This window comes from Tarenaya hassleriana, unplaced genomic scaffold (genome assembly GCF_000463585.1).
Source record: "Tarenaya hassleriana unplaced genomic scaffold, ASM46358v1 Cleome33, whole genome shotgun sequence".
In the NCBI taxonomy this organism is placed as follows: Eukaryota; Viridiplantae; Streptophyta; class Magnoliopsida; order Brassicales; family Cleomaceae; genus Tarenaya; species Tarenaya hassleriana.
The window spans coordinates 216,923-232,224 of record NW_010966459.1 but is presented as its reverse complement, the minus strand read 5'-3'; the positions used below and the strand labels follow the sequence as shown (position 1 = coordinate 232,224).

At 36.3% G+C, this 15,302-nt stretch overlaps 3 protein-coding genes and 1 pseudogene across 3 annotated transcripts; 1 reads left to right on the top strand and 3 right to left on the bottom strand.

Moving 5' to 3' along the window:
• Positions 1 to 105: 105 nt before the first annotated feature.
• LOC104821256 (heat shock factor protein HSF24-like) lies at positions 106 to 1,687 on the bottom strand. The gene is made up of 2 exons (XM_019203443.1): positions 1,039 to 1,687; positions 106 to 944 (listed from the first exon to the last, which is right to left on the bottom strand). The coding sequence occupies exons 1-2, from the start codon at positions 1,249 to 1,251 to the stop codon at positions 312 to 314; spliced, it is 846 nt and encodes a 281-aa protein (XP_019058988.1). The 5' UTR covers positions 1,252 to 1,687; the 3' UTR covers positions 106 to 311.
• A 3,180-nt stretch (positions 1,688 to 4,867) lies between these two features.
• LOC104821552 lies at positions 4,868 to 6,182 on the bottom strand. Its single transcript, XM_010552472.1, has 3 exons — positions 6,174 to 6,182; positions 5,276 to 5,762; positions 4,868 to 5,187 (listed from the first exon to the last, which is right to left on the bottom strand). Exons 1-3 carry the CDS (start codon positions 6,180 to 6,182, stop codon positions 5,102 to 5,104), a joined length of 582 nt encoding a protein of 193 aa, XP_010550774.1. The 3' UTR covers positions 4,868 to 5,101.
• Positions 6,183 to 8,529: 2,347 nt separating this feature from the next.
• Positions 8,530 to 10,131, top strand: LOC104821255. Its single transcript, XM_010552062.2, has one exon. The coding sequence runs from the start codon at positions 8,766 to 8,768 to the stop codon at positions 9,954 to 9,956; it is 1,191 nt and encodes a 396-aa protein (XP_010550364.1). The 5' UTR covers positions 8,530 to 8,765; the 3' UTR covers positions 9,957 to 10,131.
• Positions 10,132 to 11,196: 1,065 nt separating this feature from the next.
• LOC104821551 lies at positions 11,197 to 12,972 on the bottom strand (annotated as a pseudogene).
• Between the last annotated feature and the right edge of the window lie 2,330 nt (positions 12,973 to 15,302).

The following is a 15,302-nucleotide window of genomic DNA, read 5'->3' as shown; positions in this document are numbered from 1 at the left end:
TAGGAAGTATTACAGTATCATTTCGGATCCTACACGACAAAAGCTCAGAGACCCATCTTTGCTTTAATCTCCAAACTTTAGCTTTGGCAAGAAACTTTGATTTGTCCTCTCACCTAATCCAAATTCCACCCAATCTTATTACATTAATTACATTTTACGAAATCTAATCTTAGCCCTCGGCCAGTCGTCCAAAGGACTTTTCACCCGCAAGCGGAGAAACATTTTCTGTACGCGCGCGCATTTCGCTTACCATGCACCGGATCGAATGTCGTTACCTGGGCTACGTGTCGACTGACGATTGGTCAGTCAGCTTAGTTACAAACTCGATTACTCTTCAACATCGGCGCGTGAATTTTCAACGCGCGTGCAGGACCCCGGATGCTTTCGTCACGGGCCCTCTTTTTCTTCTCACATTTCAAACGAACCCCGAATATTTTCACATCACCACCTAAACCCTCGCCATTGTCGCTGACTTTTTCTTCATCTTCATTGCCGACGCCACGACCACCGTCGAATCCATCGCCGGCAACAATCCCGATGCTTCTCCGCTGTATGATCTGATCGATCTGGTCCCTCCCCACTTTCAGAAACTCCGACAAGAACGCCACCAACTCCTCGCACTGCTTCTTCGCCGACGCGAGCTCCGAGCTCAGAATCTCGTTGCTTCGCCGGAGCTTCTCGTTTTCGCCAGAAAGTTCAGCGAATTGTGTCGTTACAGAGGCGGGGTTATTCGGATCGGGGAACGAAGTCGACGTTGAACCCAGTTCGTCGCCGGAGTTCGATTGCGAAGATAGCCCCGCGCCGGCTCCTGCAGAATTCACGGCGGTGGAACTCATAGGAGCCGCCGGCTTTCGGCGACGGATCTCAGAGAGAAGCTCCTTCTGCCCTCGCCGGAAATTCTCGTTGGCGAACTCCCATTTATCAGGAACAACCTTCCGGAACCCCTAGCAAGAGATTCCCGATTTTCACCATCAGAATCTAAATTACGACTAAAACATAGAGAGAAATTAAAAAAAAAACTTTTTTTTGGTTGCTTACGTAAGTGTTGAGTTGACGAACAAAGCTGGAGAAATTGTTGTGCTTGAAGAAACGGGGAAGCAAATCGCGAGAAAAGTCGGCTGTCTTCCAGACGACGAAGGCCGAGCCATCTTCGTTCCAAGAGACAACATCGTCGGTGGTCGGATCATCCACCAGTTGGTACGTCTTCACCAGAAATGGCGCAGGAACCGACCGCTGCACCGCCGCCGCCATGTATGTTTCCCTCAGAAACCCCCCGATCACCAAACCAACCAACAAAAAGAGCACAACTTTCCACTAACCCAATATCAATTCAACGAAAAGATCACAACTTTGTGAAAACCCAGAATCGATTCGACGAATCAACAAACACCCAGATACTAAAATCACAAAAAAAAAGTAGGAATTTCGAATAATCTCAGACTAATAATTGAAGAGCAAGAGAGAGGTGAGGAACTCCCAACCCCAGCAGTAGAAGCCGCAGAGAAAGGCGCGAGGAACACTGCGATTTGGCTGAATCGCGGATTTTTCCATTAGCTCGCAACAATCTTAACACGCCTCTCGTTGTTTCCTACAGAAAGAATCAATTTCATAACTCCCTCTTTTCTCTGCGTTTTTCTCCTCAAATATCTCTCTATATTTTGTAGTGTATTCTCCCACGCGAGCAGGCCAAACCTCAAGAATTTATAAAGGGGGAAAAGCGAGCGGCTTCTAGAAACTTTGAGAAATCTAAAAAAGAAGCCTTTGACAAGACTTGGTCGTGTACGAGTTTTTCTTTTCTTTCCTCCCTTTCTTTCTTTTTCTTCTCCATCGTGCACCAGTTGCAGCACGTTGGATTTATCTATCCAATCAAAAACAAGTTCTGTTATTTTACAAGTAATGCTAGCCGTTTTTAAAGCAGTTTTAATAAAAAAAATTAACAAATACTCCGTAGGTTTCAAAATAATTATTGTTTTAAATAATTTTATAAAAAAAGTCACTCATTAATAATTTAGTAGAATTTGATAGGGATAAAATTAAAAACTATTGTAAAAAAATATATTAAAAATATAAAATGACAAATATTTTGAAATATAAAAAATAATTTAAAATTATAAATATTTTAAAACGGATGAAGTATTATTTTATTTATTTTTTATAAGAGGAAAAGGAAAGTTTCCTTTTATCTTCTTTGTAACCTTATTTATCACATTTAACACACGTTTCTATATCTCCCCACACAACAGTAGGCAGCACGATGTCCATGTTTTCATTCTTCGTTCATATGCTGTACTTTTGTTCCTTCGAATTGGTCATACATGTACATTTGAATTGAAATTATATGTGTAATTTTTTTCAAGATCACGCTACATAATATATCTACATATGAAACGGTCGAACATGGCAACTACACAGGACATGATCCGCATCCGAACACAATATCCAAATGTGTAGGCACATCCATGCGTATATATGCATGGCTACGTTTTCAATGTTGCGGGCCACTTGACAATATCCGTAACTTGTTAAAATATGTTTCCTAATTGGTATTATTTATATATTATATACCCATATAATTGAATAATCAAATGATGGTAATATAGTCAGCTACCAAAAGTTTTTCGTAGACCATTGGTACAGTTATCTAAATTTGGTAAGATATCCCTTTTCGTTTGACTTTCACGAACCAACCTCTGCCTTGTATTAGTAATGCATGTATCCAAATTTCTTTTGTCTTCATGCTTAGTAAATTTCTTGTTAATAAAAAATTTGATGATTTCAATACTTTTGATTAAAGACGTCTAGTACGCCCTTTTATAATATTTCCATGCAATTAAGTGGGAATTTCGTGCTGGACAGTACTATATATATATATTTTTATATTAAACCCTAGACTTACGTTTCATTGTAGAAAAATAGAAAAAAAAAAAAGACAAAATGAATAGTATTTATTTGACCAATTTTGATAGATAATTGATTGTTTCGAATACTGAAATATCAACATCAGTTTGTATGTATATACCCAAATTTAGATAATTTAACTACTAAAATCGGATGCAAAACGTTTGTTCTATCTCGAATTCGAACTTTAAATTTAAATTTAGGGAAGATATATATATTTCAAATGATATGTACCGGAGATTTCGAAATTAGGCGTGTACCTTGTGAAAAAAAAAGTTTCGGAGATATATCCATTTAATTTTTTTTTTCAAATGAGGCCCGTTAGATATATCACACACGGGGAAAGTATTGGCTTCTTTCTTATGATATATTTGGGGTTCATTGGGCCCCCTTTTAAGAGGCCCATTTAATATATAAAACTTATATAGCCCATCTTGATTCTTCTCTTAATCTCTCATCCGGCCCTTTGCCACGTATGCATAATTACACGCAAGTATATATACAACATACTCTCTCACACACACACACACACACACACACACGTGTACATGTATATGTTTTATATATTCCTCTGACGAAGGACTCGTGTGCATATATATATATATATATATGTTTGGTTTAATGTGATTATATAGAGAGAGAGATATCGCTTTCACGAGAAAAGTTGGATCGTCATTTTTTTGTAAGCATTGGTATGATACGATAAACCTGGGTTGAATAACTAATGTGTATACATAATACGTGTAGGACACAAATTATAAAATGGTAAAATTAAACATATGATTTTATGTATCTTTATTTTTTTTTCTGTACTATGGTTTTATACCATTCTTTTAAATTATATAAAAAAAGGGGACTTCTAAGCATAAATTGCTAAAAAAAATATAGTACTGCCAAATATATATATATATATATATATATATATATATATATACGAAAATGTTGGCGTTAAAGGTAGGAAACCTACATTTTTTCAAAAGCAATTTGGCATATTATATATATACAAACAACAAATAACAAAGTAAGGAATAATGTTGTACGTACAAGAATTAGAATACCATGAAAAAATCCTTTGCTTGAAGAAAAGGGAAGCCTTGTTGTTCAAGAAACCGTGGATGCAAAATGAAGGCAAAAAAAAAAAAATAAATACCAAACTAATTAAATCATTTGTATTTTTTTTTTATAAACTTATATCCCAATTCTAAAATAGTTTTAATGTGTGTTGATAATGTCTTCTTGTTCGCATTTTTTGTTAGCCACAGGACCCATTCGTTATTATTAATTTTCGTTGAAAAAAATACGAAAGCGGTTAATTGTTTAAAATCTAATTTATCATGATTAAACTCTTGATATTTGAATTAAACAAAAAAACATTACGGTAAAAAGATTTTTAATCCCATTTAAATTGCACTAATACAATGCGCGAATCACTTGTTGTAGATCCTACAATTTAAGCTTATAATCTTATTTGTAAATTCAAATCAACTTTTGTAACCGTGCACCAAGCTAATCAAACTCGCGAATCTGTCAAATTCAAATTATAAATATCACAAATATTAGTAATCGACTCAATTGCAACGGTAATAAAATGCGATTCATGTGATATATATGCTATTGAAAACGTCGATATATTTTCTATATATAGTTTATCATTTTCTATAACTGATTTGCATTTTAGAAGGAATATATAAAACAAGGACGAATTCATGGAAAAATATATTTCGAAATCCAACAATATTAAAAACATCATAATAACCAATCATAAAAGGAAAATAATACCGAATAATTTAATTGGTAGCTCTTAGCACGCTGAGGGGTCAATTAAATCCCGATATCTTCCCATTTGGGTAAAAAAAAATCTTATTTATTCTAAATTAGTTAAATCCATGATTCTGTATTTGCTTATTAATATTAAAATATAAACGGATTTTAATGTTATGATCACATCCGTTGAAGTCAACGGGAACAATTATCAGAATATGCTCCGCACGTTAGATTTGTATATCAACAAACTCAAACCCAATCAACTCTTTGTGTTCTGTTCACATTCGCAATTCTGGTCCAAAACAAAACAAGGTTTTATCTTACAAAGTTGATCGAATTCAGGACTGTTTGTTTTGTCGTCTTTTACAAGCCTATCCCTGGCCAGGATCATTCTTATCCCCGCCATGGATAACGGTACAGAGTTTTAACGCCGTCAATTTCATCTCGGGGAAGATTGCTTAACGGTGCACGCCACCACCCTCGCCCACTGTCTCAGCCTCGTCTTCACCGTCTGCGGATTATCGCCTAAAAAACCAAAATAATCACAGAATTGAGATCCGTACACGCAGATTCACATACGTATGAGCACGCGTAGGTATATAATTATACGTACTGGGTTCGAAGATGGTGTGGGGGCTGTGGAGAGGTGAAGCCGAGGGGCTCTCGCAGTCAGGGAGGGAAGACGACGAGGCAGTGGACTTGTTGGAAACGGCGTCGTTGTAGCTTCGCTGGACGGCGAAGTAGAGGGGAAGGGCGGGGAGCGTGTGGGACAATCGCGGGTCCGATACTTCAGGCGATCCGAATCCGAACCCGAGCTCGATGCAGGCGTTGAGGTCGTCGAGGTCGTCGTCGGTGAGGCTCTTGCCGTGGCGGCGGTGGCGGAAGGAGTCGCGCCGCTTAGACCAGGCCTCGTCGCGGATGAGATCAGGGGACCATGAGTGCTGCTTCAAGAGCGGACACGGCGGCGCGTGGGGGTGACGCACCACCCCCGGCGAAGGGGTGTGCTGAGGTCCCTGGACCTCGCGCGCTATGGCTGGTTTTCCTGTAATAAAGTTGGGATTTCGAGGGTAAAAACGTTTGGGAGGCGGAGGAGGCGGTGGCTAGTTATAAAGGAACGAGATTCACCAAGTAACAAATGGGCCGTCGGCCCAAATTCACGAATCATGATGATATGTCCCATTTTTCTTTAAAAAAATATAATTTACTATCAAAATGATTTTTTTTAAATGTGTATTTACTAGCAGCAACCAGAACCACCCTTTTTTTCCCTCTTATTTTTCAAGGTCGCTTTCAAAAGGATATATTATTGTTTTCAATAAATAATTTCTCAGAAACATAGAAAAGTAAATTATTATGAGTCAATAATAATACATGATTCGTTGATTATCGTCCAAGTTGCAAATAAAATCATCTTTACTTGAATGCAAAATAAATTTTCGTGTAGTCTAAGCAACCACTTATAACGTTTCCGGATATAAACAGCTATCATTACAAAACACATAATTACAGACAATTTGCATTGCAACTCGAAGTTGCCGGATTTATGTCTTTGCAAAAAAAAAAAAAAGGAGTTTGGAAGCGTGTATGTTTATAGGTATTTACTACTATGTAAATTATGAATTGGATTATAAAAACATATACATGTACGTATAGTTATAATTATAAAAATGCACAGGGACTTCAGGAGGGCCCTACATTCAGGGGTTTCTTCCTTCAATTTTTCATTTTTTTTTTATAAATTTAAAACGTTTATTTTGTTTTTATCTATAGTTTAGTTTTTAGAGATTTTTAATTTCAAATATATTTAATGCCCATCATTTTTGTTATGTTTTATTGAACTTGTGAGCATATTATCTTAATTTTGTATATAAATCTAAAAATAAATAATAAAATCTATCAAACTATTATGTTTTGCAGAAATCATTTTCTCTTTCCATCTTCTACATGTAAATATAAATTAAAATGACTTAATGTTTTTTAGTTCTAATTTTATTGGGTTTTTTTTAAATTATAATTACTTATTCGATTATATCTTCTCATATTGAAAGAATCTCAGTATCGAATATTTAAGAAAAAGAATTAAAGAATTAACTAAATCTAAAAAATGTGATATGATTTTATGGGAAGTTTAAATATAAAAGATTTAATTAATCTTTTTATTTATTTTTTTAAATTTATACATTTTGATCAAATTCTTTATATCATTTTTGTTCATTTATATTACTTTAGAATATAATTATTTATATCAATTTTTATACCATACTTAATAAAAGTATTTTTAGATATTTATAAAAAATTTAAATTTAATTTTAATGTATTTTCTATGTAAAATCGTAAGAATTAGATGTTCTATATGCATTATATAGGGCCAAAAATACTTGATATATCCATAATACATAGGATTCGATCATTCCGTCCGCTTAGACAATGGTATAACGAACAGGAGACATAGTAAACTTTGTTTAATTCACTATCTAAAACAAATTAAATTAATCATATATGTAAATTTAGATGCGTCCACGAGTATGATCGCATGTGATGTGAGTCCACCGAGACGCGTGACGGGTTTTTTTTTTTTAACTGCGGCCCCCAAAGATTGTATGCTTCAACGGTCTCATTAAACTCGAACAAAAATAAAAATAAAATAAAGTCTAAATAGCCGACAAAAAAGGTAAAATTTGGAAGATACCTAAAAAAAATATTTATGTAAATAAAATAAAAAGCTAAAAATATACGAAGAAAAAAATCGAACTGATATTAAATTTGATGAATCCAAAGAAAATATACAATCAATTGGCAATGCGACCACAAAGGCAAGGAAAAGGGCGAGTGATTAAACAGTGCGGAAAGACAATTATGTCCCTGATAAACCATTCTTAATTATCTATCATGCTCTCCTCAGACGGGACAAATCTCGATCAAGCGTGGCTTTTATGTCCAATTACTTATATTTTCTTTTATAGACATGACATGACAATCAATGGGAAAAAAACTAGCGACAAAACCTATATTATATGATGTGTGTTAGTAAATGTTCCAAAGAATTCCATAAATCAAAGATAATTTTTTTTTATAAAAAAAAAATCATGTAATTTACTATACATTGTATTAGCAAAATGACAAGCCGGGGTGGAAATCTAGACAATGATTTGCAGTGGGTCCCTTTGTGCTTAGAAGAGATAAGAGCCGTTATTAACAGTCACGAAGTGAGCGATTCGAAAGGTATCTGATTTGATTAGCACCTAAGGCATTTTCTATGGTGTAGATTTTTGTTGGAATAAAAGGATTATATTTTTTTTTTTGATGTAATGTGATTGAATTAATACCTAAGGAAAAAACAAAAGTCTTAATATTTACAGAATAGAAATATTTACAGAATAGAGACAACTCTAAGCGAAACTCCATACATAAATGGACAAAGTATATTTAAATAAGTTATCGAAAATACATTAACAATATTTAAATAAGTTATCGAAAAGTATAACACTAAGTAAGATGTTAAATTCTAAAATGTATATATATATATATCTCTATCTGGATTCCCTTATATATAAGACCTACCCTTTTACACTTCCATAATTCATGAAGTCAACTTACACAATATACATGGGGAGAAATATTTCGTTTGTTTACAAAAGTTTATTTTATATATAAAATAGTTGAATTTTTTTATAAAAAAAGAAGAAGTTTTATCAATACTGTTTTTTTTGGATATGTTATGTCTTCGCACTATCTCATATATTGTTTTTGTTTTGTTTTTTTTCCGTTCACCATTCTGTCTAATCATTTTCGAAAATAATCAACGCATGCATATTTTTAATTCGGTTTGTATTTAAATATTATATATTTCGTGCTTAAGTAGAACAAAGAAAAGTGGAAAAGATTATTTAAAAAAAGAAACGCATGAGAAAAAGACGGCCCTCACGAAGCAGCTATAAATAAAGGAAGTTTAGTTCCTCTTTGGTCCCTCACTCTCTCTCTCTAGATTCTGCGCTTCTTTCCTTTCCGATTTTCCGGTCATCTTTTTCACTTCGCCATCACACAGATCTCAAACCCCATAACTCAAAAGCCACTATATTTTCACATCAGTTTTCGGTGCGAAAATGGTCGACGTGGATCGGAGGATGGCCAGTCTGAGCCCGGCCCACGCAGCCGCCCTCCGCCGTCTCTCAGCCCGCGCCGCCGCACCGTCAACTCCTCCGGTGAGGAATAGTCTCACCTCTTTTTCCACTTTAGCCAACAAAGTAATCGCCCACTTGAGGAGTTCGGGTATCCAAGTGCAACCGGGTTTGTCCGATGCCGAGTTCGCTCGGGCCGAGGCCGAGTTTGGGTTCACGTTTCCGCCGGACCTCCGCGCCATTCTCTCCGCCGGCGTTCCCTCTGCCGCAGGATTTCCAGATTGGTGGTCTCCCCGAGCGCGCCTCCACCTCCGCGCCATGGTCGATCTCCCCATCGCCGCCGTGTCCTTCCAGATCGCGAGAAACACCCTTTGGTGCAAGTCCTGGGGCTCGAGACCCGCCAACCCGGAGAAGGCGTTGCGGGTCGCAAGAAATTCGCTGAGAAGAGCTCCTCTTATGATCCCAATTTTCGGTCATTGTTACATCCCTTGTAACCCGTCTTTGGCGGGTAACCCGGTTTTCTTCGTCGACGAGACCCGGATTTTCTGCTGCGGCTCGGATCTATCCGATTTCTTTGAGCGTAAGTCTGTGTTCCGGTGCTCCGAGTTGAGCCCGGGGATCATCCGTCCGATGAGCGAGAAATCCGCCGGATCATCCTCGGATTTTTCCCGGAGTAGCTCGGATTCGGGTCGGGCAAACTTGTCGGGTGCTACGAGATGGGTCGAGTTCTGGAGTGACGCGGCGATGGATCGCCGCCGGAGAAACTCGGCGTGTTCGCTGTCGTCGTCACATTCATCGTCGCCGGACTGGTACTCGGACCTGCCCAGATCCGAGATTCCGAAATGGGTGGAGGAGTACGTCAATCGGATCGGGTCGGTGCTGAGAGAAGGCGGATGGAGCGAGTCCGACATAAATGACGTCATCAACGTGTCGTCGTCGGGGTTCTTGGAGGGCGAAATGGTAATTTTGGACAACAGAGCGGTGCTCGATGCTCTGCTTCTGAAAGCTGGTCGGTTCTCGGAGTCACTCCGGAGAGGCGGATGGAGCTCGGAGGAAGTTTCCGATGCTTTATGCTTCGATTCCCGACCGGAGAAGGAGCGGAAACCGACGAAGAAGCTCTCGCCGGAGCTCCTCAAACGTATCGGGGAACTGGTCGAGTCCGTTTCCCGGTCGTGATTCTTTTCCCCTCATTATGAATCTCCTTAATCGCATACAAAACACGTATAAGTTACTGTAATCTTTTACATATTTCCCCTATTTTTGTCACTGATGGAAAAAAAAAAAGAAACAGGAGATGAAAATTGGAAAGATTAATAAAATCGGGAATTTGTACATTAATGTCAATGTGGGGCTTTTTATTTACGGAATAATATTTGTTTAGCTTTCGAAGATCGGCATCAACACACGTGTGACAAACACTAATGCTGTTGGGCCCCACGTGCTAACAATGGCAGAACCGACGTCGTTTTACCGCAACACACGATTTCGGAAATTTTTTAAAAACTAATTGATTTTATGAATTTTATTTTCTGTCCGGCAAAATCTGTTAAATATTCAGTTCTTATTCCGACCGTATATCGGTTTCCCTCTGAATTTTTTGTAACCAAATATCTTTGACCAATGTTCAGATTAATTACGGATTCAGAAATCAACCATATGTTTTGGATTATACGTTAATTGTCCAAATGTAAGGTTTAAATTTGGAACGGAACGACGATCTTTTTTAACCGATTAAACTGTCCAAATTTGGATCCGTTTTTGTTAGGTCACGTCCTAACAATGGCAGAACCGACGTCGTTTTACCGCAACGTTAGTATACGATTTCGGAAAATTCTTAAAAAGTAATTGATTTTATGAATTTTAATTTACTGTCTGGCAAAATCTGTTAAATATTCGGTTCTTACTCGGTTTTCTCTGTCGTTTTGGTCTTACGTGGCTTGCACCTTAAAAAAAAAGTTGGTGACACATTTTTTTTTGGAGATGGTGGAAATGATTTTCATGTTTCCAAACCCATTTAAAATCGAGACGAAAAATAATATTTGCGAACTAAAATCGTGTTGATGACATGGCACTGAACAATTATTGGGGGAAATGATACAAATTCAGCCAAAAATATAAGGTGTGTACGATACCTAACTCTAATTAATCATCCCTTTCAAATAATTTAGTTAGATGAAATGAATTGGACAGTCCACAGCTGGTTACACTCATAAATAAATTGTTTGCATATGTTATGATCACAACCAACCATTACCAAAAAAAAAAAAAGGGATGTTGCTGTTGGAATTGTTATTTGAGGCATATATATTATCCCTATATATAATATGTTTGCATTGTTATATACCAAACGCTTTCTAAATACACAAACTCCTCACACCTTTTTTTGACAAAAACATTTCCATACGATTCCTCGATCATTCATTAATATAACAACTTCATTTATACATTTAAGTTTTTTTTAGTAATCGCCAGTCAAAATAGTTCTTGATTGGATCTTCATTCCTTTAAAACCTAAACCACCAAACAAAAATGTTTTGTATTGAAACCAAATTTGGATGGCCTAGTAGTGAGAGAACGTGCATGTTCTCATCCTGGTTTCAAATCCAAGTGTAGAGAGATGCATTCACATGGGCTTCCCCAGTCTTCTTTCTTCTGGGAGATGTAGTCGGGTCAAAGGCCCGATGAACTTTCAAATTATGAAAAAAAAAAATTGTATTGAGATACATACATATATATATATGTATATTGCGTAAGATTATTTATTTCCCTATGAGGATTTTTTTTGGTGTGTTTCATATCGAAATGTGGAATGTTTTCTAATGATACCTTTGCTTCATAGCGTCGGTCGTAATATATGCCCGTGCCAAAGTCTTTGAACATCAAGTCCTTATCATCGAACGGCAACCTAGGAATAATGTCGTAGTTATACACAAACCTATAGTATTTTACAATTTGTTCTCCATAAATTCTGCAAATCTCGAGTCGCCAACCCTAGGTTGTCCGTACGTGTAAACTCCTTGGAGCCTCTCCAACAACGTGACCTCGCCGTGCATTATGAGCACAGCCACGGACAGGATCGCGAGGGCCCCACCCAGGCTATGACCAGTCTACGACAAATCTGGTCCGTGGAGTTTGACGTGTCAGAGATTTCAACTTGTCCCTGATGTCGTAGTAGGCTAGAGGGCACTTACGATTAGGGTTTGGGAGGGGGTGTTTGGGCCAATCGTTATTTAACTGAAGTCCGAGGGCTTTCAAGAATCCACCGTGGATCCTCCCAACTCCTGGGAGATTCCACCACTTGATGTCAACGTCAGTCAACCAATCATCGGAGTTGAACGACTCTGTTCCTCTGAACGCAACCACAATCGTCTCCTCGCCGTCCGACATCATGAACGCTTGTGTTTCGTCCTTTTTCATATATTCTGCCGAAACACGTAGTTAAACCAAGGAAACGAGGAAAAACGCCATGCATGTGGACAAAAAATGAATAAAATTTATAAAACGTGCGTGGATACTTATAGTCCGTACACATACACTTACCGTTCCAGTAGATATCGAAGCTCAAGAACTTCATCTGCAAGAAAAAGCACGATATATCAACACTTTACTCTGTTCCATTTTTCAAGAAAATTAGGATATATATAATTATATATATATATATATACAAGTGTACGGACCTTCCGATGATCTTGAACAACGTATTTGATACGGGCAGAGTTCTCGTAGACGAGTTTAGAGGCCATGATGCACAATGCGGCGTAGTATCTATGCCTATCGCCTTGTCCAAGCTTATTCCTTGTCCAAATGGCCTATCATGGACACGTATTGTGGACATGATTTCACATGTATCACCACTTTTCCTGCATTGTTATACATTTCAGGGAAAAAAAGAAAATGCATGCATGAGAAAAATACACGACCAATTAATTAGAGAGGGGGACTAATTAATTATACCTCGGAGGAAGACATTGGAGAAGGTGTTGTGGGAGAAGAAATTCAATAAGAATTCAGTGGCAGAGCCGATGAGAGACAAGAGCCCGGAGACGGGACGTAGACGTAAAATCTTCTCGACGACGGAGAGCACGTATAGAAGGAACGGTCGGCGGAAGCTCGGCCCACTTGTCTCCAAGACTCCGACGTCAACTGAGTCCGTCTTCTCCATTTCACCCGAAAACTCGCTGTGGCAAGCCATGTCGGTTTATTTCTCTCTTCCTTCTTCCCTTGCAGCACCTGTGTTTATGTCTTTGTACTTTTCTACGCATGTATGCTTATATATATACATACATGCGTGGATGGAATATGTGTATTGGGAACGTAGAATTATAAAACTGGAATAGATGTTTTTCGTCTGAAACAGGTTGTGGTTTTGTTTTTGTTTTTTTTTTTTTTCCATGATGGGGTTTTAGAATCCAACGTTTTTCTCACTTAGGTAGTAATTAAATTGTTGATCAAGGAAATAGCATTAGCCACCACAAATATGGTCGGATAATATTTTCTTTTGGGGCCCAGCTTCTAATATTGGACTGTCGATTATGGGCTCACAACGAATATTATAATAAAATACAATCTGTAAAGCCTGTACTCAAATGGGTTGAAAAATAAGCTTACATTGATGGCCCAAATTTCTTTTTTTTTTTGGGATTTCTGTCAATGAGCTGTTTTTATATAAGCACGTGGTTCAATTTTAGAGTACATGCACGTGTACCCTTCAGATAATATAATCCCAACTATCCCTTTGATGTAAACCCTTTGTAACGTATATAGGAACAGTCAAAACGGCGGCGATTTGTTTTGAAAAATTCAAACAAATAGACAGTTGGCATGTTGAAGAATGTTCGGGTTTTTTTTTTTCAATCGTGTATTGTATTTGAATATTAAAAAAACACGTGTTTTAAATTTTAAAGTGCGTGAACTTATGCGGGGCGGCTGATTTGGATTTGCCTAAACTGAATTAGCGAAGGCGTAACAGTACGTCTTCTTCTTTTGATTTTGACTTGGCCCTTCCATCTCCCGAAGGGCCATTCTTTTTTTTTTTTTTTAAACGGTAACCATGACCCGCTGTTTATTCTCATCATAACTATAAACAGCCTGTATATAATATGTACGTGCTAACAAATCGGATAAAATTAATTTATCATGGCTTAAGTTTCATTTTTTCTAATAAAAAAATTATAGTTAGATGTTGCGACGATTAATTAAAATTTTGATATTATTTCTATAAAATGATATTTTATTGCAGTTCTGCCTTATTAATCCATGTTACGACGATGGTTTCCCACATATTTAAATTATTTAACACGAATTCTTAAATCAATCATAAACAATAGATTTCCCGTTATTTATTATTTTATGAATATATACATATATATATATATATATTATGTATGGATGGGGGCAGCCCTTATGATCGGGTTCAGTGAATCTTCCAAGTTGAATGAGCGGTGGGGTCATATCCACAATTCCTAACTTTTCCTCTCCAATTTCTTGTAGATAAGTCTTTTTTTCCCCTGACGGCCTTGAAATTTTCATAACGAAATAGTTATTGTGATATTAAAGAAATTTATTTCATTTTAAATTGTACCTACCTATGTATTTTATTGATTTTAACCAGTAAATGACGTGTTTTTTTTATTTGCATCGATATATACGTTTATTAAAATTTTGATATGCTTTGGTAGGACCTAAAATTACGGTGAAACTTAAAAACATGTAAAAAAAAGAGCTTCATGAAGTTTATAATATGGGTATATTATAGACAAAAAATACTACAAACTGGGAATCCAACATCCATCATTATGAATTAAATATCAAAACGTAGATATATACCAAAGTGGATAAAATCAAATTTTCTCTGTATAAATATATTAGGATATTAATATTATATACATTACGCGGAAGGTTGAAAAAAGACTGTAACGCCGGATTCAGAGGAATCTTAGGAATATTTATTTTATTTTTATTTTGATTACAAAAGCAACAACGGCGAAAAATGATTAGGAAAAAAAAAGTGGTCAAATGACTCATCAAAAGCAAACGCTGCTACAATGTATGACTTCTTAATAATGCCCGATTTAGATTAGACTATATAATTCCGGTTGGGTATTTTGATTTTGTTTTTATTTTATTTCGTTTAATTGCTGGTTGCAAAGATAATTATTTTACAACTCTTTTCCTTGTCTCGTTTTTCATTCAAAATTTAATATTGTATCAGAATAAACATATCTATATTTTAATTTTTTTTGTTCAGAACAGATAGTACTCCCTCTTTCTCAATAGATATCATTTTAGATTTTTTTTCTAGATTAAAAAAATTCTATATATCTTTATTAAATCATATTTATAATTTTATAATTTTATATAAAATTATAAATTTCATGATTGTTTTATACTCTTTCCGTTTCAAAATATTTGTAGTTTTAGATTATTTTTCATATTTTAAAATATTTATCATTCTACATTATAAAAATATATTTTTACGATAGTTTTCAATTTTATACCTATCAAATTTTAATAATTTATTAA

Bases quoted from the DNA above. Each gene is read 5' to 3' on its own strand.
- LOC104821256 (XM_019203443.1), bottom strand. From the start codon at position 1,251: ATGGCGGCGGCGGTGCAGCGGTCGGTTCCTGCGCCATTTCTGGTGAAG. The intron at 945-1,038 runs GTAAGCAACCAA...ATCTCTTGCTAG, and splicing joins TTCGTCAACTCAACACTTAC to GGGTTCCGGAAGGTTGTTCC.
- LOC104821552 (XM_010552472.1), bottom strand. The intron at 5,188-5,275 runs GTACGTATAATT...TTGGTTTTTTAG, and splicing joins CCACACCATCTTCGAACCCA to GCGATAATCCGCAGACGGTG.
- LOC104821255 (XM_010552062.2), top strand. From the start codon at position 8,766: ATGGTCGACGTGGATCGGAGGATGGCCAGTCTGAGCCCGGCCCACGCA.